This window comes from Phymastichus coffea, unplaced genomic scaffold (assembly GCF_024137745.1).
Source record: "Phymastichus coffea isolate CEN01 unplaced genomic scaffold, Cenicafe_Pcof_1.1 PCOF00014, whole genome shotgun sequence".
NCBI classification, from domain to species: domain Eukaryota; kingdom Metazoa; phylum Arthropoda; class Insecta; order Hymenoptera; family Eulophidae; genus Phymastichus; species Phymastichus coffea.
In genome coordinates this window covers 5,539,772-5,566,594 of record NW_026706825.1, presented here as the reverse complement: position 1 = coordinate 5,566,594, position 26,823 = coordinate 5,539,772, and the positions used below count along the sequence as shown (strand labels likewise).

General features: G+C 34.4%; 2 protein-coding genes across 7 annotated transcripts in view; both read right to left on the bottom strand.

Annotated features, from left to right (window-relative positions):
* Positions 1 to 26,383, bottom strand: part of LOC131673624 (protein MTO1 homolog, mitochondrial) — a 37,985-nt gene extending 11,602 nt beyond the window's left edge. For 2 of the 6 annotated variants that reach the window (XR_009302732.1, XM_058951751.1), the window contains exons 1-4: positions 25,224 to 25,437; positions 24,831 to 25,130; positions 24,572 to 24,748; positions 23,850 to 24,499 (exon numbers count right to left, since the gene is read on the bottom strand). Coding sequence is in view for 5 of the 6 variants with exons in the window: in XM_058951751.1 (XP_058807734.1) it covers positions 23,850 to 24,499; positions 24,572 to 24,748; positions 24,831 to 25,130; positions 25,224 to 25,437 (1,341 nt within the window). In the remaining variant the exon portion in view is untranslated. Of the gene's footprint in view, positions 1 to 23,849; positions 24,500 to 24,571; positions 24,749 to 24,830; positions 25,131 to 25,214; positions 25,438 to 26,312 lie in introns of those variants that run through there. The other 4 variants (XM_058951791.1, XM_058951777.1, XM_058951759.1 and 1 more) reach the window with 4 other exon arrangements.
* On the bottom strand, positions 25,470 to 26,349 carry LOC131673649 (MKRN2 opposite strand protein). The gene is made up of 2 exons (XM_058951805.1): positions 26,283 to 26,349; positions 25,470 to 26,166 (listed from the first exon to the last, which is right to left on the bottom strand). Exon 2 carries the CDS (start codon positions 26,088 to 26,090, stop codon positions 25,470 to 25,472), a length of 621 nt encoding a protein of 206 aa, XP_058807788.1. The 5' UTR covers positions 26,091 to 26,166; positions 26,283 to 26,349.
* Positions 26,384 to 26,823: the final 440 nt, after the last annotated feature.

Sequence of the window (26,823 nt, the reverse complement as noted above, 5' to 3'; positions counted from 1 at the left end):
TACTACAAAGCTGAAATTTGGAACGTATGTTCTAGACGAGTGTACCGACATAACCAAATAAAAAAGTCGAAGATCGAACGGACGTAGCCCGCTAAATTTCAAAATTCACCTTACTTTTTGATCACACCTCGTATACAGACTTATTTACATTCAATATTAATTTTTTGCTACAAGCCAGTTAGTTACTTTTGACACATATTCCTTTATACAATTGATTTTTCCCACTTCTTATCATTTGCAATTATATCAGTATTATCTGTATAATACATAATTGAGTCGAGAGGTATTTCTATAAGTAAATCTGTAACATATAATATAAACGGTGGACCTGAGATTTTGACGTTTCATTGGCCAGATTTGTTAACCTAATCATACAGTACTTTATTAGAGCACAAAGAAAATCACGATTAAAATAAACATTAAATCAACAAATAAAGAACATTTACAAAACATGGAAATATTCAACTCGCATAGTTCAGTTTAATAGCGTTAAAACCATTTTGTGATCTCGATATGAGCTTGTCAATTAGCTAATATTATATAGCACAATCTACACATGACCTACTCTTTCCCTCCCCTTCTCAATAATAGAATTAATGGACATACATGTTCTCAACTCTATTATTATTTCTTATTAAAGCTAGTCCGATAACATTTGATGTTTATCATTTCGTAAATCAATCGTCTTTTCCAGTGGCGCTATCAATCGATCATTCGTACACTATTCTGAGAAAAGCCACATTCCTATTGTCGACGTCAAAAATTGTTCGGACTATTTTTCGAATGCTAGAAGATCACTCTGCGACTTTCTCCACGGTAAAAAGCTCCAGAACCCTTCATGAGATCGAAGACAGTTCGGAGTAGCTTTCGATCGCTCGAAGACTACTGCAGCTTTTTTCACTAGTAAATTCATTCGAAATAAAATTCGAGCTTTGTAAAAACGCTCCGAAGACTTTCTCGATGTTGAAAGTTGTTCAGAGTATTGTTCGAACGCTCAAAGGCCACTATACGGCCGTTTTCTGCAGTGAAAAGCTCATGAGACAATCTCGACTTCGAAGATTGTTCGGAATAGATTTCAATCGCTTAAAGACCACTTTACAGCTTTTCTCCTCAGTCAAATGCTGCAAAACCCTTCTCCTTGTCTTAGCTGCGACAGCTTGATATTTTCAAAGTACACTCTTTTATGTGTAATTAAAAAAAAATTTGCTTCGATAACTTAAATCGTTACGGAGATATAAATTTTTGAAAATTGTTCGTAGAAAATTTTCAATTGTTCATAACTTTTGATATAATTAATATAATGATCTAATAATCTATACTTAAATACACTACCATATAAACAACATGCAGACCAAGTTTCAAGAAAATCCGAAACCTACCCCTGAAAAGTTAATCGTCATAGTCTGGAATTTGCCAAATAACAGGAGGTGAATGAATATAAAGGTAAGGTTGTTGGAGAGTTTTATAGAAAAAAATGAGCTGATGCATAAAAACAAAATTATAGTATATCGATGGAAAGGAACTGGAAATGAAGAATAGAAAAGGTATGGAAGGAGTTCGCTCTAAATTGCAGGGAAGACTGAACGATTTGGAGAAAAATAGAGAGTTGTGAAGAGATACAAGAGTTGAGGTTGTGGGGGTACAGGAAGTGACTGAGAAGAATCGGACCAGTAACAGCAAGAGAGAAGAGAAAAAGGAGGGCAGTGGAGTTATTAGAAGTCATACATTAGGAGAATCTGTGAGCTAAGGGCAGAAGAGGAGAGGTTAGAAGAGAGGAGAGAAACTGAGAGGAGAAAGGCACCAATATGGAAGGAGGAGAACTCGGAGAGCTTTAGGAAGAAGCCGAATAAGATGTCTGCAACGGAGGTGGAATATGAAAAAAAGAAGAGAATGGCAAGGAAAAATAATTATCATGGTGAGGGGAATAAAGAGCTGGAGAAGAGAGGCGTTGGCGAAGTACGAAGAGGATCTGAAAGAGCTTTTATAAGTCTCGTTGAAAATTTATAAAACAGAGATAACAAAGAGAGAGGACAGTTATAACTATGTGCGCTTTGCAGGATAAGATGAAGATTTTTAGGATCAAGAACAGGGAAAGAGGGATGGCTGTATAGCTGAAAGATGATTTAATAAGAGAAAATAAGATTTAATAGTGATTAGTTAAAGTGGAGACAAAAGAGAAAGAGAGAGGAAGATCAGCTATAGTAGGACACCAGAAGATAAACATTGAAAAAGTTTTATTTGATTGGAGAAAGAGTGAAGGTGACATGAAGAGGGTAGAAGAAAAATGAGAGGTTAACATGGAACAAGGAGAAGTATTCGAAGAGATAAAGAGGGCAACAGGAGTGAGTTGGAATGTAGCAGGGATGAACGACGTATGGAAGGAAATAGATTATTTGACGTCGTAATATTACAATAAACGTGACTGAAAGAGGAAAAAATGGAGAGCACATTTGGAAAAGTGCAGCAGAAGTGAAAGCGAAGAGGAGAGGAAGAGCAAGTGAGGAAGTGATAGTAGGTATCAGGAAGAATGGAAGAGCGATGGGTTTAAAGATGGAGAAATGGCAACACCGGATAGTATTAGACGATGAGAATATCGGAGAAGAAAGAAGATGCGACTTATAACAACGTGGGAATAGGAAGGGTGAAATCTGGAAAAACTAATCGAGGAGAGAAATAAGAAGGGAAGTGGCCTTCTGATAATAGAGGACTTCAACACCAGGATCGGTGAGGACAACGAGAGAAAAGAACACGGATATTCAAGAAGATCGGAAGATAAGAAAATAAACAAAGAAGGATAAAAGCTTTGAAATCTATGAAGGTAGGAATGAGGATAAAAAACGGAAGAACGGAAGGGAATTGGAAAGGAGAAATAACGTATGTAGGGGTAGGATGCAGCTCGACACTAGATTTCATAATCGAGAGACAGAATGAGATAGAACAGATAGTGAGCAAGATGAGAGTTGAGAATAAGACGGTATCGAATCACCTGTCGGTATACGAGGGGAGGGGGGGGGGGTCAATAAGTCTTTACAAAATCCAAGAGATGGCGCTCGTCACGCTTAAATTATGATGTTTTTGGCAAGCAATACTACTACCTAGATATCGTACAAAGTTTCAGCTCGATTCATTAAGTCGTCTTTTTGTGTGCGTTGGTTGAACAAAAAGTTATTGGTTTATTTGAATAATGGAAAAAACAGAGCTTCGAGCGGTGGTCAAACATTTTCGTTTGAAAGGCCTTACACCAAAAGAAATCACAGTTGAGTTGAACGCCGTTCATGGCAAGTCTGCCCCTGTGTTTAAGACAGTTTATAACTGAGTAAATAAATTTAAACGCGGCCGTACAACAACAAAAGATGAACCTCGTTCACGACGCCCCGTAGAAGTAAGTAATGGTCAATAAAATCCACGATATGGTGTTGAGTGATAATAGATTAAAATTGCGAGAATTAGTTGAGACCACCGGGGTATCAAAGGGTACAATCATTTCAATTTTGCATGAAAAATTGGGGATGAAAAAAATATCAGCAAGATGGGTGCCGCGTTTGCTCACTGTTGAAAACAAACGAGCCCGCGTGGTCACCTCTGAGGCACGCATACGTCGTAATCCGGAAGACTTTTGACGTCGACTCGTAACTGTAGACGAAACATGGGTACACCACTACACTCTTGAAATCAAAGAACAGTCCAAACAATGGATTACCGCAGGAGAATCAGCCCCCAAGAAGGCAAAGACAGTAAAGTCAGCTGGCAAGATTATGGCCACGGTTTCCTGGGATGCGTATGGAATCATCTGGATGATCACTGAACAATATTATGCGTCATTATTAGGTTAACTGAAAGAAAAAATCAGAGAAAAACGTCCTCACTTGAACAAAAAACAATGCCTCTTTCTTCAAGACAATGCTCGAGTTCACACGTGTGCAGTTTCGATGGTAAAAATTAACGATTTAAAGTTCGAATTAATTGACCATCCACCATATTCGCCTGATTTGGCTCCCAGTGACTTTTTCTTATTTCCTAACCTCAAAAAATGGCTTGCCGGACAACGATTCACGTCGAATGAAGAAGTCATCACCGAAACAAATGCCTATTTTGAGGGTTTGCAGAAATCATATTTTTCTGATGGCTTGAAAAAACTGGAAGGCCGTTTAATAAAATGTATCGATCTTCGAGGAGATTATGTTGAAAAATAAAAAAAAATTACATACGCAAAACTTTGTTTTCCTTCTTTTTGTAGACTTATTGACCCCCCTCCTCCTCGTACTTTAAGATTAAAAAAGGTGAGGAGTCAAAACATGCAAGAAAACAGACTGACAAGATCTGGTGGGGGTTATAAAATAGTATGGGATCAAGAGAAGATAGAAGCTTTTAGGGAAGATTTGAAGAAGAGACTAAAAGAATTAGAAGAGGAAAGGTCGGAGAATAGATGTAAAAGAATGAGAAAGACACTAGTGGAAGTGGAAGAGAAAATAGGAGCGATAAAAGTGGTAGGAAGAAAGATAGAAAGGAGAGGAGCGGTCAAGGAGTGGAAAGATAGGAAATATGAAGAGCAGAGTAAACTAGTATGGAAGAGATTGAACAGCTATTTGATAACGAATGCAGAAAAAGAGAAGGACAGATATAGAAAAGAGAAGAAAAGGATGCAAGAACTAAAAAAGAGAAAAAGAGAGAAATCCTTGAAGAAAAGTGGTCAAAAATGGAGAGAAGCAAAAAATGAGCCGAGTTTTGGAAGACATTGAAGAGTTTCAGGAGGAAAAAAGAGAAGAAAGGGGAAGGAATGGTTGGAACACTTCAAACTTAGAGAGAAAAGAAAGAGAAAAGACTCCGAAATATACGGAGGAATCAAGGAGAGAGTTCAAGCAAGTAGAAGAAGCAGAAGGGGAAGAAGAGAATATGAAGAAATGGAGCGAATACAGCGTACTGAGCAAGGTCATAATTAGAGGGGAGATAGACTAAGTAATCAGTAGACTGAAAAAGGAGAAGGTAGTAGAATAAGATGGGATAGTAGGGTAGTTTTTCAAGAATTGAACAGGAGATGACTTCAAGAATTAACGAAAGTGGTGAATAAGGTGTGGAAGAAAAAGGAACGGCCTAACGGATGGAAGAATGCTCGTATTTTTCTGATCTACAAGGCAGAAGAGGAGAACAAGGCCGTAAAATAACAGAGGAGTATCATTACTAACCACAGGGTATAAGATACTAGCAAAAATATTGGACAACAAACTGAGAGCATGGATGAAAGTCAGGCGAGCTTCAAAGTACGGAGAGTAACGAAAGATTACGTATTCAATTTTAACAGCATTATGGGGAACAAATTGAAAAAAGAATGAGAGAGACTTCAAGAGAGATCAACAGAATCAGAACATGATCAACAGAAAAACCATAATAAGAAAACTGGAAAAGGATGTTAAGGATAATTGAAGAGATTTACAGAGAAACAAGCTGTGAAGTGATATCGGGGCAAGGAATTACAAAAAGCTTTATCACGAAACGAGTGAAGCAGGGATGCCCCCTAACCTCGACGCTCTTCAACCTAAACCTGAATGATATTATGAGATTTAGGACAAGAAGGAAGAAGGCACAGTAATAGGAACACATAAAGTGTACGGTCTGAAATTTGCAGACAACATAGTACTGATTGTAGGCACATCGGAGGAACTGCAGGAATTGTTAGGCAGAATGGAGAAACATAATTAAAAAACGGGATAAAGTTGAATGTAAAAAACCAAGATAAAAGTGGTAAGGAGAAGAGGCAAATTTGAGAGAAGAGCTGGATGATTCTAAGGAAAAAAAAGATTGGAAGTAATAGACGAATATAAGTATTCGAGATTTTGATTCGCGATGAGAAGAAGTTACGGAACTTATATTAGAAGAATGCAACAGAAAGCGCAGAGAGTGATAAATTTCACGTGAAGTCTAATGAAGAGGGCGAGACTCAGAACGCTGAGTAGAATACTACTCATACTGCACGAAATCGGAAAGGCAGGATATTTATATGGAATGGAGTATGGGGATGGTCGAGATACGAAGAAATAGAGAGGATACAGGCGAAAGTAGCACAGATGGCAATCGGACTGAACAAGAACATACCAGACTACATTTGGAAAATGGAGACGGGATTGGAGAGTTCGAACATAGAAACAATCAAAAAAGCGACGAGGTACTTAGAACAGATCAAGCACGAGGGAAGGCAGGTTTGAGAATAAATGGGTTAAGGATAGTAAGAGAGAAGATCAGGAGAGCGGGTGCGAAACAAAGGAGAAGTGAGAAATAGAGGTAGCAAAAATACCTAGGAAAACAGAAGAAAGAAGATTATAAATTTAGCGCATAGGTGTATTTAAAGGGTTTCTGTTTTTTTGCCGCGTAATTATAAGATGTATTTATATGTATGTATAGGAGATATAAAGAGCGGTAGAATAATCAGATCTACGTATACTTTTTTTAGAATAAATAATAATAGTAATACCAGTTAGTTTCTTAAAAATTTATTAGTTGTACGGGCTAGTAATTAGATTAGAATACAATTATTTACTATATAAAAAATCTCGGAGTCAATTTACCAATTTCAATTTTCTTATTCATTTGCTGCGGGATCATATTTATCATATTAAATTATGTAAAACATTTATATCACTAAGATTCATGTATAATTATATATAAAAGTACGATGAGAGGGTTGTGCGAGAGTGGTAGTAAAAATGCACTTGCAGTATATTGTTCGGCTTTCAATTCTTACAGGTAGTGCGATTATCACTACATCAATACGTAAAATCAGAATCGATTATATTATAATTAAATAATAAATGCATTTTTTAAACAATGGTAGACCAGAATGTATTTACAAAATGAATACTAACGAATAATTTGCATAAGCTCTCTGATGATTTCAAAGCTAAAGCTTTTATTGACTGTAAATTTACTTTCTGGAAATTGCTATTTCTTGCAATAATCACTTAAATAAAATACAAAATATAAAATTATGTCAGACAACTTTCTCCACGGTATTGTTTGAGTACAAAATGAGAAAAGAAACAAATTTTAGTTACTGTTAGGGAATCATATATCTTTTGTTCTGTCACGAAAAGAATTGGTTTTGATGCAATAACTAGAGAAGAATATATTCGAAATCACGTTACTGATTTTACGAATACTTTGTATAATCCACAAATAAATTAATCTATTGCAATAACACACATTATGAAATTTATAAATTTTATCATAAGAATGTCCTATCTATGAGCTCTTGAACTATTTTCTTATTTTCTCTGTATTACTGTAACCCACTGAACTCATGAATCTATATATATCAATTAGTATATTAAACGGCACCACCTCACATATTATATGATTGTATTAGCGCTAGAGTCAAATGTCATGACCATATAAGAAGCGTGACGTCACTCTACATATAGATATAGATATGATAGTTTTATTGTTCAATTAAAATGCGTTGTTAAGAGTAATTTCAATGAAACAAAGTATTTTTTATATAGATTTTAGGGCATAGATTAAGATTATAATATTTTCAAGTACTTTTAACTATTGAATAATATTGAATTTTAATGTGCAAACTTAATTTGTTTATAAATTTATAAATGTTAATTATTGTAATAAAGCGTATACTCTGAACTCAAGATGACTATCTTAGAAACATGAGTAAGAATTCGTTTCATTGATAACAACTTAATTATTATTGTTATTAATATTAATTAAGTATGGCATAAAAGTCTTTTATATAAATTAAAAAGACGTTTCTCAGAAAAACACTATGAATTACTTAAGTCATACCTACAAAATAGAGAATTTCAAATCAAATTAAATAGAAAAACATTAAAAAAAACAGATAATAAAAGCAGGAGTACCGTAAGATAGCTACCGTAAGTACTAGGACCAATATTGTGCTTGTTATTCACCGCTGATTTGCCGGATGGGTTAGATTTCACTCGAGCGGAGTGTAGACGTGTCTTGGATGTGAGCGCGAGTTTTGGTGAGAAAGTTAAAGAGGAAAAGTGTTTGAGGAGAGAAATAGAGGTGAAAAGAGCGTGGAGGCAGAGGAGGAGTGGAGAAGAGAGAGAGAGAAGCCTGGAGAAGAGCAGGAAAAAGCAGAAGAGAGGAATAAAGAAAAAAAATAAAAGTTGAGGTTAAGAGAGAAAATCAGAAAGCGGGAAAGGCAGGCAGAGAGGAGCGGCGGTAAGAAGTAAAGGCAGAGACAGAAAAGGTAAGACAGGGAATAAAGGTGGGATCACAGGTAGATATAGAGAGTCGAATTAAGGCGTACGGGATAGGATGGAAAGATTTGTGACAACAGAAAAATTAAGAGATAAAGGTGGAAGGTTGGATAAGAAAGGCCCAGAGGAGGAAAAGAAGAAAAGAGTAAAGGTGGTGAGGGGGAGAGAGAGCGGGAAAGGGCTGAGGGAGAATATTAGAGGAGAAATGAGAGAGGCAAAGAGATGCAAGAGTGAGAGCGAGGGAAGCGAGATGGTTGGGGAGGGGGGAGAAGGATTGGACAACACGATAAGAGAAGTGGGAAAAAGTAGTGGTGCTGAAGATATAATGGAAAAGATACGGACAGATATAAGGGAATTAAGAGAGTTATGGGAGGAGGAAAGGAAAGAATGGACAGAAATGTTTAAAGAAATAATGGGAAAAATGGAAAAAATGGAGGCAAAGGGGAAAAGAAGAGAAGAAAGATGGGAGAAGGAAATAGGAACAGTTAGGAAAGAACAAGAGAAAGAGAGAGAGAGAAGAAAGAAAGAAAGAGACGAAAGAAGAAAGGGAAAAAGCAGAACGTAGAGAAAAGAAACTGCAAGAAAAATGGGGAGAGAGGATGGACTAGTTGGAAGAGGAGTGCGTGAAACTAAAAGAAAGCATAGAAGGAGGAAACAAGAAGCAAAGAGAAACAGAAGTACGCAATAAGGAAGAATTAGAGCATATGAGAGAAAAAATGTATAGAGAAAGTAGGATAAACAATATAATAATGACAGACTTACAAGGAAGGTACCCGAGGTGTACCTCACCGATTTTCTTGAAATTGTGATATGTTGTAGAACATCAAAAAATATTCGACGCGTATTTTTTTATACGTGCCCATAAGCCTATTTAAGGGGTGAAACCCACCCTTGAAGTTCACCCCTAAAAACAAATTTTTTTTAATTTCTCGAATACAATTCGTAATTTTTTACTGAAACAAAGTGGGTAACACTTGTTATTGAAAAGCATATATTTATGCATTGTTTTTAGTCATCAGACTCGTAACCCCCGTTTTTTATTAATGAAAAACTATATTTGATGACCACTTTTTTCACTATACACATTCCAAAATCTGTTAAATCTTGACAAAATTAATTGTTTTATGCACAATAATCAAAAATAAAGTTGACCTGTTCCGGCATTTTCAAAAAAAAAATCCCTTGAGGGAGTGAGCTACTCCTAACATTTATACTATTATATTTCATTATTCCATTACGATATCATGGTGTAAATCTCTTGGATACTATTAAAATTGTTAAGTAGTTGATGTAGTTTGAAATTTTCTGAAATCAGCCCTTACAAATGAATTCATCCCTAAAACTCAATCTCAAGTATTATTTTTTCATTACTTGAAAATACCCTAGGACTATTCAGTGGCGTAAAACGTGTAATAATATTAGTTCACATCCTTGGTATTGAATTAGAATTCTTCACCCCACTAATGTATCAACCCCTATTTTTCAATAAAAAAATGACACCCTTTTCCATATGAAAATACTAGTTTCTTGAGTTTGACGAAAAAAATTTTGGCAGTATGCACAATATTCAAATACGAAATCGACTGTTCTCACCTTAATAAAAATAACCTATAATAAGGGGTGTACCAGCCCCACAGGAGATATTGTTGTATCTCTATGATTTTATTCTTTTTCTATGGGACTTTCAAAAGTAATAAAAAATTAATGATTCAAAGCAAGAAGAACTAACTAATTATCGAATAAATGCAAACGAAGAATAAACGTATAAACGCTTGGAAAACAAATTAAGAGAAGTGAACAGCTTAAAATAACAAGATAAGATTAAATTTATCATTTTCTTGTTGTTGTTGTCGAGATCGGACAGTGGGAAAAACCTCAACGGTTAAATTATCGTCTTGCTATGTTTTGGATAGATAAGACCTTTTTCGACGATGCGATCACACTCTTGAACTCACAATCAGCTCGCCAAAATAACACTCGAATATTCGATATTACCTCTCATCATCAGTCTTTAGTCAGAGCTTCATCGAGCTCGTTTGAATCAGTATATTAATTGTGAGTGCAGTGTTTGTTGAATTTACAAGAAATTACATTGGAATCCAATAAATGTGCAACCAAATTTCAAACTTCAAATTTCATCAAAGTATAACATAGTATTTTGGAATTCGTACATATTAATTCTACCATATAATTTTTGGTCAATACTTATTTCCTGATTGTAAGTAAAATTTCCTTTTGCGTAAAATTTCTTAACGCGGTAATTGATAGATATTGTATACATGCCCTCGCCATTTTTCAAAAAACGCACAGAAATTGAAAGTACTCTATTTTACAGCTCTTTACAAGCCCTATCTAAAGAAACCATAAAAAATTATTTTCATCATTTTTTTTACTCTACATTTTTGAATTAAATATTTTTCCGAAGAAAAAAGCTCAAAAATTTTCATACTCACATCGTATTTGACGAAAATAATTTTTTAATTAGTGATATAGATATAGCTTATAAAGAGTTATAAAATGCAATACTTCATATTTTTATGTGGTTTTTTTCCAGAATTGGTGAGGGATCAAAGATGGACAAGAAATTTTGGAATTTTCAATATTCAATTATCGTTCGAAGAAATTAGAAATGAAATTGATACGTAATTGTCAGTGTAATGTTGATTTAAATGATATTAAAAATTATTGCCTGACTTTGTAAAAAAATATTCAAATTAATGCGCTTCGGATTTCATCATATAAAAAACAAATAATAATTATTATTTCTAGGTATTGGAAAAATGACTATTAATCCTATAAATGTTATACAATTATTATTATTATCTTTTCAAGCTATGAATATACAAGAAAGTCCCATTACTAAAGATGAAATTGCTTTGAAGGATAATATAGAAAAACTATTACTTGATTGTATAAATAACTTTGAGGATCCAGAATTCATTGTGGAATCTACATTAGCTTTTCAAGAACCATTTAAGGATACTGAAATGTATATTGTTGAAGATATTGATAAAATCTGGTCAGCGGATGTTGATGAACACTCACTAGTATGTACAGCGGATACAGAAGATCTATCTTGGGATTACAAACGAAAAGCTGTGGATTATTGGAGAAGCGGAGTTACGAAAAATCTCGCTCTGCAAACTGTGCAGCATAGATTTCGAAAAGTCCAATCAATTACACAGTTGAAACGATGGGCGCATACTTTGAATAAAGGAGGCACTTATAAAGAAAAAATTGGAAGAATCAATAAATTTGTATTAGATAATTTTCAGTCGGCTTCCGATGCCGGTTATATAATTCACGATAGAGATTTACAAAAATGGGCATTACAAGCTCAGAAAATCGTTGGACATGAAGATATAAGGTTTAAAGCGTCACGTCATTGGCTACAAAATTTTAAAAAGGCTCACAGAATAGTCAGCAGAAAGATAAATAAATTCGTAACAAAAAAGACTGTTGAAGGGAGAGAATATTTACAAAAAACAGCTGATGATTTTGTTTCAGATGTGAAAAAAATAATTAAAAGCAAAGGTTTGGAATCAATTTACAATTCAGATCAGAGTGGATTTCAAATTGAAATGCACTCGGGAAGAACACTAGCTATTGAAGGCGAAAAGCAAATTGAATGTCTTGTAGAATCTGTAAGTTCGACGACTCACAGTTACACAATTCAACCACTCATTTCAGGTGATGGGAGACTGCTTTCCCCATTATTCATTGTTTTAAAAGAAAGTAAAGGAACCTTTGGACCGGTAGTAGAATCCAAATTATTCAAGCCATCAAATATTTACGTGATGCCTTCCGCTTCTGGCAAACTGACTTCAGGTATGATATTTATTATTGATGATTACAGTTTTTAACTTATGTCATGTGAATAAAAATGAGTTTTTTCAATGGTTACAGAACATTTCAAAACATGGCTGAAGGATGTGTATTTTCCCAATGTTGGGCATTCAAGTGTCTTATTAATTGATTCGTGGAGTGGGCATGGCCCTGATGCTGTAAAGGAAGCAGCACCTCCAAACAAAATTGTTAATGTAAAAATAATTCCAAAAGGAACAACAGGCAAAATTCAGCCACTAGATGCTTTCGGCTTCCGAGTGTGGAAAAATTACGTCCGTCGCTTCGAGGACAGTGTAACATTAATGAATGAGGATAAAGAACTTCATAAAAGAAATAACATTATAAAACTCCAATCCTTGGTACATAATCAATTGTCATCTCCTCGATACAATAACCTATGCAAATATTCATGGTATAAAAGTGGCTACGTTGAATCAAAGCCAGATAAATTTGATAACCCCGTAGATTTTAGTTTTGGTAATGATTGTAATGAGCGTTGTGGAGTTCCTGGTTGCTCTAACTCAGCAATTGTAAGATGCTCTTGGTGTAAGAAATCATTATGCTTGAAACATTTTTTTAATGATTATCATTATTGCCAGGATTATAAAAAGTAACATTAAAACTCGAAACTATTGAAATATTAAATTTAAAATTTTTTTGTACTTTGAATCATTAATTTTTTATTACTTTTGAAAGTCCCATAGAAAAAGAACAAAATCATAGAGATACGACAATATCTCCTGTGGGGCTGGTACACCCCTTATTATAGGTTATTTTTATTAAGGTGAGAACAGTCGATTTCGTATTTGAATATTGTGCATACTGCCAAAATTTTTTTCGTCAAACTCAAGAAACTAGTATTTTCATATGGAAAAGGGTGTCATTTTTTTATTGAAAAATAGGGGTTGATACATTAGTGGGGTGAAGAATTCTAATTCAATACCAAGGATGTGAACTAATATTATTACACGTTTTACGCCACTGAATAGTCCTAGGGTATTTTCAAGTAATGAAAAAATAATACTTGAGATTGAGTTTTAGGGATGAATTCATTTGTAAGGGCTGATTTCAGAAAATTTCAAACTACATCAACTACTTAACAATTTTAATAGTATCCAAGAGATTTACACCATGATATCGTAATGGAATAATGAAATATAATAGTATAAATGTTAGGAGTAGCTCACTCCCTCAAGGGATTTTTTTTTTGAAAATGCCGGAACAGGTCAACTTTATTTTTGATTATTGTGCATAAAACAATTAATTTTGTCAAGATTTAACAGATTTTGGAATGTGTATAGTGAAAAAAGTGGTCATCAAATATAGTTTTTCATTAATAAAAAACGGGGGTTACGAGTCTGATGACTAAAAACAATGCATAAATATATGCTTTTCAATAACAAGTGTTACCCACTTTGTTTCAGTAAAAAATTACGAATTGTATTCGAGAAATTAAAAAAAATTTGTTTTTAGGGGTGAACTTCAAGGGTGGGTTTCACCCCTTAAATAGGCTTATGGGCACGTATAAAAAAATACGCGTCGAATATTTTTTGATGTTCTACAACATATCACAATTTCAAGAAAATCGGTGAGGTACACCTCGGGTACCTTCCTTGTAAGTGATACGCAGATGGGATTTAGGAAGAAAAGAGGAACAATGGACGCAATATATATATATATATATTAAAAACAATAATAGGGAAGGAAATAAGGGAAAAAGGAGGAAAACTGTTCTTATTCTTTGCAGACATGAAAGCCGCTTTTGATAAAATAAAGAGGAAGAAAATATGGGAAACAATGAAAGAGAAAGGGATAAATAGAAAAATTAGGAAAAGAATAGAAGAAATATACAAGAAAACAGGGAGTAAGGTAAAAGTTGGAGGAGAAATAATTGGGGAGTTTGAGACTTACAAAGGCGTAAGGCAAGGGTGCCCTTTGAGCACCACGCCATTTAACCTTGCCTTCGCCGACCTGGAAGTGAAGTTCAAAATAATATTACGAGGGTCGTTTGAAAAGTCCGTGCAAAAATAAAAACTGCTTGATTTTTTTTAATAAAAGTTTTTTATTTTTCAACATAGTCTCCTTTTAGGCTTATACACTTCATCCAACACTGCTCTAGTTTGTTCATCCCTTCTATATAATGGGATTTGTTCAAGTCTGTAAAATAGGCATTCGTTTCTGCAATCATCTCGTTTGAATAAAATCTTTTCCCCGCCAGCCATTTTTTCATATTAGGGAACAAATAGTAGTCCGACAGAGCCAAGTCTGGACAATAGGGGGGATATGAAACAAGTTGGAACCCTATCTCCATCAGTTTTGCGGCCATAACTGCTGAGGCGTGAGCTGGCGCATTGTCGTGGTGGAAGAGGACTTTTTTGTGGGCCAATCGTGGACGTTTCTCTAGCAACTCGGTTTTCAAACGATCCAATAACGATGAATACTATTCGCCTGTAATGGTTTTACCCTTTTCCAGATAGTGGATGAAGATTATTCCTTGCGAATCCCAATAGACAGTCGTCATAAACTTCCCGGCCGAAGGAATTGTCTTCGCTATTTCGGAGCAGATTCCCCCTTGGTAACCCATTGTTTAGACTGTTCTTTGGTCTCAGGAGTGTAGTGATGTATCCATGTTTCATCTACAGTGATGAAACGACGCTTAAAGTCTTGCGGATTTCGCTGGAACAGCTGCAAACCATTCTTGCAACACTTCACACGATCTCGTTTTTGATCGATCGTGAGCAATCGCGGCACCCATCTAGCGGATAGCTTTTTCATGTTCAAATGTTGGTGCAAAATATTATGAACCCGTTCGCTCGAGATGCCTACAGTACTAGCAATCTCACGCACCTTCACTCTTCTGTCAGCCATCACCATATCATGGATTTTATCAATGATTTCTGAAGTGGTAACCTCAACAGGGCGTCCAGAACGTTCAGCGTCTTTTGTGCTCATATGGCCACTCCGAAAATTTTGAAACCACTTATAAACCATTCTAATCGAAGGTGCATAATCACCATAATGTTTATCAAGCTTCTGTTTAATCTCCTGAGGCGTTTTGCCTTTGAAAAAGTAATGTTTAATCAATAGACGAAATTCTTTTTCGTTCATTTTTTTACAACCACTTGATTTCTTTGAAACGAATATAAAACGCAAAGTAATCTGGCTGAAACTTGGTGTGTGCTCTTCCAAGATATGCCACTAACTGAAAATAACCTTAATACGCACTAGTGGTGCCATCTCTCTGAGTTTGCACGGACTTTTCAAACGACTCTCGTATTTCATAATTTCTAATGCCTAATTTCTAGTTGGAAAGGGAAAAATTCGTTAGTTATGATGTGAATAGGATGCAGACGCGATCCCATGGCCCTCTTCTCTCATCGGCATCTCAGCGCCCACGTGTTCGGAGGCTGCATTCACTTCATATGCAAGTGCGAGGGTATAAGGGGCAGAATGAGCGTAATGAAAAAAAGGAATGCACGCTTACATAAATTTAGACTAAAGATTTTATTGCCGTTTGGAGACTATCAAGAAAAATTTCCCTGCGACACTCGACTCGGTTCTCACAGCTCATGGGAAACGGTTTCATATCTGCCGTTGGTCTTAATATTAGGAAAAATTATTCTTTTGAAATTTTTAAAATTTTGATCATTATGGCCCGCCGTCACAGTAGTATAAAATTTAAAAAAATGAATTAATTATCTTCTTTAGATTGGGAGAAAAGTAATGTTAAAGTCGCGCTATGCGTTTTGAAGACTTTTTGCGAATTTTTAAGCGATCTAAATAGCGGCGGTCGATTTCCCCCACCACTCCGCAGCGCTAAAGATTAAAAAATCATTGATTCTGTTTACGTTTGATCGCGAATTTAATGTATGTACAATTGAAGCAAAGTCTAGATATTTCACAGTTAAAAGAACCTTGGCTTTCCGCTTCGTATCGCTTAAAAAATTTTTCGTTATCTATATCAATCTTTTAACAACAGGTCGAAAACTTTAACAACCTGTAACTTTTTTATTAATTGAGGAATTTTCATGTAATTTTTTTAATCGAAACTCTTTTGACCATCTACCGATATACATTGTAAATGACTAGAAAAGTCTTATAATACGCGGTTAATTTCAATTTACAACTAAGCAATATTTTAGTAAACATTCCATGAGTCGTAAATTAAATTTTTTTTTGTTTAAATTGCAGTTTTCGATTATAAACTCTAACGAGTACCGATAAAAACATCGGCATCTTTTTGCTTAACGATTCGGACTGTGGACAAAACGAAACAGTTAATTTGTGGTTAACCGTCTGTATAGATTGAAATTAACATTAGAGCTTGCGGCTTCAAAGCTCATAATCTTTACGTAATAAGAACTACATTAAGGAGGATGGGGACAGTCATGAGGGGTATGAGGTAAGGGGAAAATAGCCTATGCTTTAACATGGGATAAAATCAATGCTACTAACTTTAAATAACTAAAATTTCATTTCTCGTTTTATATCATTAAATGCGCGTATAAGCTTATAAACCGTCGAAAATGAACTATTATGGAATAAGTTTTACTTAGAATATTTGTTAATTGTTATATTTTCATTTGTGTATAAAATTTACAAATGTAAAAATGAAGCGAAGATGCGGCAACATTGCATGATTTTGAAAGTTGGTTTTCTCATGTTGTCTACCTTGGCTTATGTATATATGTATACGTACGTGTATGTATAGCGTCGAGCACGAGGTTCGCGGCGTGTGTATAACCTCAAAGTGTTGTCATCTTGATGTTGTTGTTGTCGTAACTTTTACAATTGAAAAATGTCTGAATCCGATAAATATCGATGGAAGGGAATATTTGTTTCGAAGAAAGTTTACAAGCGAATGCTACAACGCTCAGAATGTGGAAAAATGAGGAAAGGCTGCACAAAGAAAGCACGAGTAGAAGCTGAAGAGGCAACGTGCACTGTGAAAGGCAATCGTATTGTAGACTTAGCGTATATGTCAAACAATATGAATTGCACTGTTTGCCAAGCAAGATTGGATATTCAATATATTGAAAAAGAAGTTGTACATGGAGCTGCATCCATTTTTAGTATACGATGTCATGAGTGTTTACTAGTAAATACTCTCAAAAGCAGCGAAGAGTATAAGAATTCTATTACAGGAAAAAATTTGTTTGCTATCAACACAAAACTAGCATTAGGTATTTATTTATTCTTTAAATGAGTGTGAAATTTTTCTCCATAAAAAAAAATTATTTGTATTGTATTACAATTGTATATATGTGACAACATATTCTAGATATTTGAATGAACTTTAACGATAAAATGTTTTCAGCTGCTGTACACACAGGAATTGGTCATACGCAAGTAACTAAATTCTTTAGTGTGTTGGATATACCTACAATGGATTCAAAAACTTTTAAAAAACATGAAAGAATCATTGGGCCTGTCATAGAGGCAGTTGCAAAAGAAAGTTGCTCGGAGGCCACCGCCATGGAACGTCTACTAACTGAAGAAAGCATTGATGAATTAAAAAAGATGTTGTAAGCTAATCATGTAATAGATAGCATCTTTCACTCGTCAGCAGTTGCAGATATAATATATATAAGATATAATCAATTATAGTAGATAAAATATTCGAATGCTCTCATTAATTTTACTGTACATCATATTTTCTTGAGATTTATTATTTTTCTTGATTTATTGAAGTGATTGTAATCTACGTTCTAATTTTAGATTTTTTTTATATTCAAATTAACTTTTTTATATTGAGACTTTTTTGAGTAATTATATTCCATATATTTTGTTATATTCCAATCTACACTTGAATCAACGTATATACATTATTTTTTTATCATGTTATATCCAAATCAATTAATATACTACACAATTTGTAGAGTGATTGTATGTTACTTATTTATATGCACTTTTTTTAACTCTATAGATTATAATCAATGTACATACGTCGAGATCTTTTTACCATGCTTTCATAGGGTGAATGAGTATTAGTTTAATATGAATAATATTAAAACAATCATGTAAATTAATAAATTAAAATGCTGATCAATGCCCTATACATATTGTTTTAGTTAATTTATTTTTTTATTATTATTTTCTTCTCAGGCCTGAAGAGCTTCAAGAGGGATTTCTTATTGTCAATGTAGATTCTAGTCATACTGAGAAACCTCTCGTGAGAATATTTGTATCATTTGATATGGGCTATGGTCAGAGAGGCACAGGTCATTCGTATGATAGTCTCAATGGCTATTGTGCATTAATAGGTTTGAAGACTGGAAAAGTTCTAGATTTTTGTACACGTAATAGAAAATGTCGAATCTGTGACCTTGAACTTCATACAGGAGTGAAGAAAGTACATGACTGCAGGAAAAATTTTATAGGAAGCGCAAAGGCGATGGAAGCTAATGGGGCTGTTGAATTACTGACACAAAGTAAAATATTAAAAGAACAGAATGTGCAAGTTGGGGTTTTTTCGGAGATAACGATAGTTCAAGTATTGCAGCTATTCAAAATGAAATTGACTATACTATTGTAAAGCATTCGGATATGAACCATACGTACAATAACGTAGGTACCGAGCTATATCGGATACAAAAGCAAGGAGATCCAGACAAAGAGTTATCCGGTGATATTATCAAACATATTCAGCGCTGCTTTTCATATGCCGTTCATCAAAATAAAACTAATGCTAATGCTATCGATGCTGCATTGAGAAATGTACCACATCATTTATTTAACATGCACAACAATTGTGGTGAATGGTGTAGATATAAAGAAGGTGAGGAAAATGACGTAGGCATTGTTTTGAAAAATCCATACTTGTTCGAAAGTTTGGACAAATTGTTTAACGAATTGGCAGATACTTTACTCAAATTTGTTGGTGCTGGGAGTAGTCAAGCTAATGAAAGCTTAAACAATGCAATGTGTCACAAAAATCCAAAAAATTTATTATTAAGTACATCTGAGTCTACAGATTATCGTTGGGGTGCTACTGGTGCCGAAAAAAATTGTGGAGCTTCATACATTCAACGTACTTTAGACAAAGAAGGTATAAACCACAAACATTTGTTGAATAAATATGTAATGAAAAGAGAAAGAGATTTAGAGAAAAAAAGAACCGAACGTGTAACACCTGCTGCAAAAAGAAGGAGGTTGGAATTAAAAGCAAAAAAATCTCAGTTAAAATATCAAAAACCAAATGTTGGAGAGGCAACGTATAGTAGTGGTATGACACTATTAGAAAAACCAATTGATACTCAAGTTAATTGCGTGGAAATCGTCAATGAAACAGTCGAAGAATTTGATACAGATGATGTAATTATAGTATTTTTTGACCTGGAAACTGCTGGATTAAGATTCAAGCATGAAATATTACAAATATGTGTCAAGGCTGGACAACAAGTATTCAAATCATACATAACACCAACTCAACCAATCCACCCAGAAGCTTCAAAAACTAACGGCCTTACGAAAGTACATAAAAAACTATTCCGATATGGCGTTGAGGTTCCAACATTACCGAAAAGAATAGTTTTTGGAAAATTGTTAGAATTTTTGAAAAGTTTAAAAAAGAAAAGTTTGTTTGTCGCACACAATTGTCCGTTCGATTCTAGTCGATTAATTTTATGTTTACAGAGTTTATCTCTTCTTGAGTCATACGAGGAAGTCATCGACGGATTTTCGGATTCATTGTTTTTATTTAAACAAAAATATCCTAAAAGAGAGAGTGGATATAAGCTGACAACACTAGGTACTGAGCTGCTCTCTCTCCCCACAGAAGGAGCTCACGATGCCTGCTTCGATGTTAATTTGCTGGAAAAATTGACTAGAGCTTTTCTACCTATCAATGATATTATAAATATTAAAAAGTCTGTTGGAGATGTTGTTGCTACACTAACTAGCCACGAAAATGAACAGAAGTTATTACCATCGTTCGCTCCTATGGCTGGTGTTATCTCCAATGGAATGCAAAAGCGTCTATCCTCGGCTGGAATAAGTTATCAAACTATTGTAGACACTTATAGGTCTCAAGGGGTTGAACAAGTAAGCAGTTTATTGCAAGGTGTCGTCAATGGAAAGCCGACGATCATTAAAACGAATAAAATTCTTACAGAAATTTTGAATTTCTTGGAAAATCAAGCCAAATGAATGTAAAACAAAATGTGATAAAAGTTTGCCAAATGTTTTATGTAAAGTATATTATTTATTGTGCATTACTTTTTAGTTGTAAAAGAAAAACAAAACAATTTTAAATAAGATTAAAGGCCGTAAAAGTAAAAAGTTTTGTATATTTGAGATATATTATTAAATAAGTATTGTGCATTATTGCTTATAAGTATGTATGAATAAAAAATATAAATTATATTTACATGTGCATTTTTAAATTTTTTTAATACTATTGTAAAAAATGGGTTAATAATTTCGTATACTCTAATAAAAATTTCGATTATCATGCAAAACGCACGTTTATGAGCCACAGTGAGCATAGTATAGCTATAGCGCATTATGCGACGTTGCCACATTTCGCTCGATGATATTGTAAGTTTTGAATAACCTATAAAAGTTTCATTTTTAATTAATAGTTTTTCGCTGAAATGACTGATAACAGGTTATTTTTCAAACAGAAACATAATGTACATTGATTTTTCTTTCTACTACTATATTTTTCTTTTCAAACTGTGCATTTTTTGGTAGATTCTTTTCGGTCTGAAGTCCGCCGTGAACGTCCCTCCCATAAGAGCACGTGTATAACAGCTCAACTTTAAGAACGATTTTTATCTGAATTTCCCTGATAAAAAATATTAAAAAAATTCACAGACATTTATGACGATCCCATGTAAGACATTTATCAATTTCGTCTAATTCTGTGCATTTTTGTTTTCCTCCCCATCCTCCTTAAGGTACATGGAAAATCTCTATGATCAAATATTGAACGGTAATTATTAAATAAACAATTGGGCTTTTTGTGTTAATAACTTTTTATCTAATTAACATGTATTAACATGCGACACATGCTTTTGTAGGTCTTGCCGGGACGAATAAAAAAAACATTAGACCATTTTTCAATTCAACTGCTAGTAAAAAAGATATTACGCAAAAACATGAAAATAGATCAATTTTTGTTTTTTTAAATGGCTGGTTAACAATGTTCTGCACCGATTTCAGACTTTGGATGATGATATGTTATTACACTCATTGTCACAGTAAAAATTTCGTGCTTTCCGGAAAAAAGTACGCGAAAAATGCTCTATTGCCTGGACTATATAAGTATGTCATGCATAGCAGTGTGCATATAGGTATGTATATAATGCGCAATGTTGTAAAGTTTCAACTCAACGTCGATAATCAAGGTAACTGCTATAAAAATTTTAAGACAGGGAAATTTTAAGACAAGAACCCTGGGGGCTGCAAACCCTCAAATCATGACTGGTTTATCCCCCCTCCTCCAAATGTTAACTCATAAGAACTCCGAATCACAAGTATACAACATTAAATATCATAATACCTTTCATGGCCTATTTTCCATAACCATCGACTTAGATGACTTACACTGCTATAACTTTAAAACTAGCGTAGATATGTTTCCTTATCTCAGGCCCAATGATAATACCCTTCTTTAGTTTTCCATCACTTATTTGAGGAAATGAAATTTTGACGTAGTCGAAACATTTTCCTTCAATATTCAGAGCTTTAACAAATTGTTTCATTAAACCGAGCTTAAATTAAAGAGTGATAGAAATAAAATGTTCTTTTAACAAGGCTTTCATAAGCTACATTATGTACTTTAATTTTCCACTCTCTTCTCTCTGGTCATTTTGTTGTTACCAAGTATTTATCTCTTGCCCGGCTGTTCTAAAGACACAGCAAGCAAGGATATTTTGTGTTTCCTGATTGTAAGCCTAGCATTAGGTTTATTATCTTAAAGTCACTACAAATAAGCCATTTATGTGTGTTGTGTTGTACCTTTTCAAGAAAAAATCGGATATCAACATAAAATTTTTTCATTATAGTTGAATAACCTACAGGAAGAGTTGCGTATTTGTTGCTATTATGTAACAAGACTGCTATAAGGCTATTTGTAGAAGAGTCTATGAAAAGACGACAGTCTTGTGACTTATCTATTTTATATTAATCAAGAAGACTTTTTTATTATCGTTACAGTAGACAAGCCCCATTTCCATCCAAAAAAACGAAACAAACTTTTGTTAAGTTCTAGAATTAATGTTAATAATGGTAATAGAAACGCTACTAAGAAAATGTTTCAAAACGTTTTTTATATGTTTTGTAACGAGTGTCGCTCGTTAAAAGTAGAGCCTAAGCGCTCCCATCGCGTAGGGCAACTCAAAAGTCGGCCCGCGAGAATAAAGTAGAGAAGGGGAAGCGGAAAGCGCTCATGAAACGAACGAACGGAAGAAAGTGGGAGAGAGGAGAGAGATTAGGGCATCGGTCAGCGCGTGTTAAACGCGCGTGACATGGGACAATAGGAAAAAGGGAAAGGGAAATGAGAGCGATTAGGCCGCAGGCCGGCGTGTGCGAGGCGTGAAGAGAGGAGAGGAGCGCGTAGCGGCATTCGAGTCCGGCCCTGCGGATAGAAAAGCACGTATGATAAGCGACCGTAGAAAGAGATTGAAGAACTCCTCGACCGACATCGTGCAGAGGTCCGATAGTCCCAAGGGAGCAGAGAATCGCAGCTGAGGAAAAGGTCGTCCACTGCCCATTACAGCCAGTTGCCCAGAGCGATCTGAGACAACAGTCGAGGATCGCGGGCAACTGTGAATCCGGGTAGGGAAAACCTCAGCTGAGGAGAGTGCTGCAAGGAAGGGCCAGAAGTCGACGAGACCCGTAGACACCGTCGAGAACGCCGTTGTCTGCAGCAACTCGTTCCCGTGACGTAAATCCCCGATATTGGATGTAAATGTGCGTGGCGGAATAGCGAAATTAGATAGTGCGCGTCTTTCTCTCTCTCATCGCGAAGGCGACATACCCAGCGAAATCTCTCGGCCACAGCTTTACCTTTGTATAATCGAACGCGGCAAAGAGGAATAAATTTGTAGATCTTGCGACAATTGGCTGAGATTTTTTTCGAATCCCCTTTGGTTTTCCTCTCCTATCGCGCACAACAGAACCTGCCCGACCTTGAGTCACTGGGCAACCCGGATCGCCGCACGTGTACTCCACGTGTGGATTTTCACGGGCTCTGGGGCTAAAGGTCAGAAGGTTGAGGCTGTCAGAACGAGCTGATCGAGGCGGCGGTTAGCCTTGCAACGTAAGGAATATCCTTTTCTTTAACGGGTAAGATTTTTATTTCCGCCCCGAATAAAACTTCCCGTTACAGTTTTATAAACGCCTGTAAATTAGATTTCATCATTGGATATAAAAATATCTGCGGATATATTTCACGTTTAATAAACGTTTTAAGAAACTTTTTTCACCAAAAATTTTAAACGTTAAATGATTCAACAAAAAACATTTTTTTATCGTTTATTAAAAGTTTTGTGCTATTAGGGAATATTCTGTACAAACTTTGTAATTTATTTCCAGTGGAATTAGCGAGATGCACGATCTTAACCAAGCTTATTTTGTTTATTAGAACCTGAATTTTATGATGAATTGAGTATTTCTTCAAATAAAATTTTTCATGTTCTTTTTACTATTTATCAATAAATTATACAAATTCATTTGTAACCAAATTCGAAAAAATTACTTTGTAGGCGCGAATAAATAATTATATTGAAAAAATTCTTGATTCATCTAAAAGTATAAATTTTAACTTACTTTAGCAGCAGCATTAATTCCAGCAATAATACCTTGAGCAGCTGCTTCTTCATAACCTGTGGTGCCATTTATTTGTCCAGCAAGAAAAAGATTCGCTATTTTTTTAGTTTCTAATGTGGAAAATAATTGTCTTGGATCTATGTAATCATACTCAACTCCATATCCTGGCCTAACTATAATATAATATAATAAATTATTACTATTGTAGTGTTGCAGTACAAGTATACTATTTTTAATATTACCAATTTTAGCATTCTCCAAACCAGAAATACTTTTCACTAATTCTTCTTGTTTATCCGCTGGTAAAGTGCAAGACAACCCGGCAGGATAAATTATAGGAGAATCAAGACCCTCTGGTTCTAGCCAAATTTGATGTTGAAGTTGAGGATATTTGAGGATTTTACTCTCTATACTTGGACAATATCTAGGGCCTTTGATTTCTTCCATTACGTGCCTATTGCAGTAAAGATTTTCTCTGACGATTTTTGTGACACTATCGTTAGTATACGTTAAATAGCACGGCAATTGTTTTTCTGGCTGCAGCCATACAGAATCATTCATAAAAGAGAAAGGTTCAGGAACTTTATCTGGATCTTGTTGAATACATTTTAAAAAGTTTACCGTTGATTTTTCAAGGCGAGGAGGAGTGCCTAAAAAGAGTAATTATATGTTTTATTACAATAAATATATGTGTAGTATATAGAAATAAAAAACAGTTATACCAGTTTTCAATCTTCCTATAGAAAAACCTAATTGTTCAAGAGTATTGGCTAATCTTATACTGGGCTCATCATCCAAGCGTCCAGCTGGTTTTGTTTCAAGTCCAATATTTATTTGACCTTTTAAAAATGTTCCTGTTGTTATGACAACTGTGTTACTCTTTATTTTACTTCCATCTTCTGTAAACATAAGTAAATATTATAATTCATATTAACATAAGATTTCACAAGCTTTTATTTAATTAAATTCATTTAGACTAACTCAAAATAATTCCACAACATTTTTTATAATCTTCATCTAATAAAAGATCTTCAACTGATGCTTCCAAAATTTGTAGTCCACTAGTATTAAAAAGTTTAGTTTGGAGATTTTGTTTGTATAAATTTCTATCTATTTGTGCTCTTAAACCCCAAACTGCTGGGCCCTTTTTTTTATTCAATATTTTATAATGTATCCCTGACATGTCACATATTTTGCAACATACACCATCAAGAGCATCTACCTCTCTCATAAGATTTCCTTTTCCAATTCCTCCAAATGATGGATTACAAGACATTTCACCTTAAACATGACATTCAAATGTTATTTTAATTCATGAAATATTTTATGCATTTGGATGTATTATTTAAAATTTCGAATATTTACATATCTTACCAATTGTACTTTTTTTATGTGTAACCAGTAATACCTTAGCCCCCATTCGAGCAGCTGCAGCACTAGCTTCAGTTCCTGCATGACCACCTCCAATAACAATAACATCAAATGAAACTGTATTATTGTTTTTGTTTGATGGATTTGTTGCCAATTTTTTAATAGAATGTCTTAACAAATTTGAAGATTTCAACAAAAAAACTTTTGAATAGAGCATACTTTATTTCTGAAATAATATTTTTCAATGGATCATTCTTGAATATAAAAGTCTTTGCTTACAAGATGCCTGTATACAGTAGAATATTTCAATACACTTTGTATTTTAGGTAAAATCAATATTTTACATAAGTCTTCTTTGCTTGTAAATTTAGCACTCGGGTAATTTATATTTTTCAGAAATGAAATAACAAAAGTAAAACAATTATACTTTAGTTCATTGTAATTAGCAGTATGCCAGTTTGAATCATTGCATACAATAGATAACATTTCATCCCAAAATATTTGCCAAGAAATAGGTATCAATTGGATAGCAACACAATTTTTCCACATATGATTATCACACTTCACTAGACCACTTTTATCATATTCAATAACATCACTTCGAGAATTTGTAACTCCAATATGCAAATCATCATTTATACTATAATCGCAAAGAAAACATCCCTCTGTTGGTTTTATAACAAGGCAACAACAGCTTTGATTATCTACGACATTTGTTAAAGGATATGGAATAATGACTGGGTCTAGTGGTAATGCTGATAAATTATTCTTACATATAGGACACTCTTGTGGAATTTTTTTACAAAATATAGAAGCAGAAGTACAATGTTTAAAACAAATTATACTGTCATTGTGTTGATGCAGTGACATTTATTTGTTAAAAGACTTACAACGTATAATTATGAAAAGATAATTTATAGTTTGGTAATGAAATATGAAGTCTTAACTAATAACATATAAGAAGTTTCTAATGCTTAATTATTACTGACCAATTTACTACATAATTAGTCGGATAAAAAAAACAAATTTTATAAAGATAAAAGTATATATGAATTAAATTACCAAAACATAAAAATTTTTTTTTGCAATTACATTTATATAATGATTTGAAACTACGATTTCACCCATATAACACTGTGGCGGGATTCTGACGTCAGAATGCGGATGCACCGTGACGTCACGTGTCCGAGCATTCTGACGGCAGAATGCAAGCACGCCGTGCTTTTCCACGGCGTGCCATTAGGCCCCAGTCCCATAGCTACGTACGGATGCGGACGGATACGGACGCGAATCGCAACTCTAGTAACATCATTAAAAATATCTAGTTCGATTATTTAGTACCAACACTACCGGTAGTGAGCAAAAGTGACTGTTGTTTAAAACTGTAGCGCCGAACGTACCACATTTAATGTAACGCCTATCTAACCTTTACATTGTTGCAGTCTATAAGATGGCAAATGATAGAGAATTGATAGACTTTCAACTACAATTAGTGGAAGTAGGCCTTAATTTTATGAAAGCTTTTTTTACATTAGCATACTCATCAATATGCAATATTCATGAGAATTTGAAAAGTAATTTGTAGACCTGACATTTGAACATT

Coding starts and splice junctions, on each gene's coding strand:
- LOC131673649 (XM_058951805.1), bottom strand. CDS start 26,090: ATGTCACTGCATCAACACAATGACAGTATAATTTGTTTTAAACATTGT.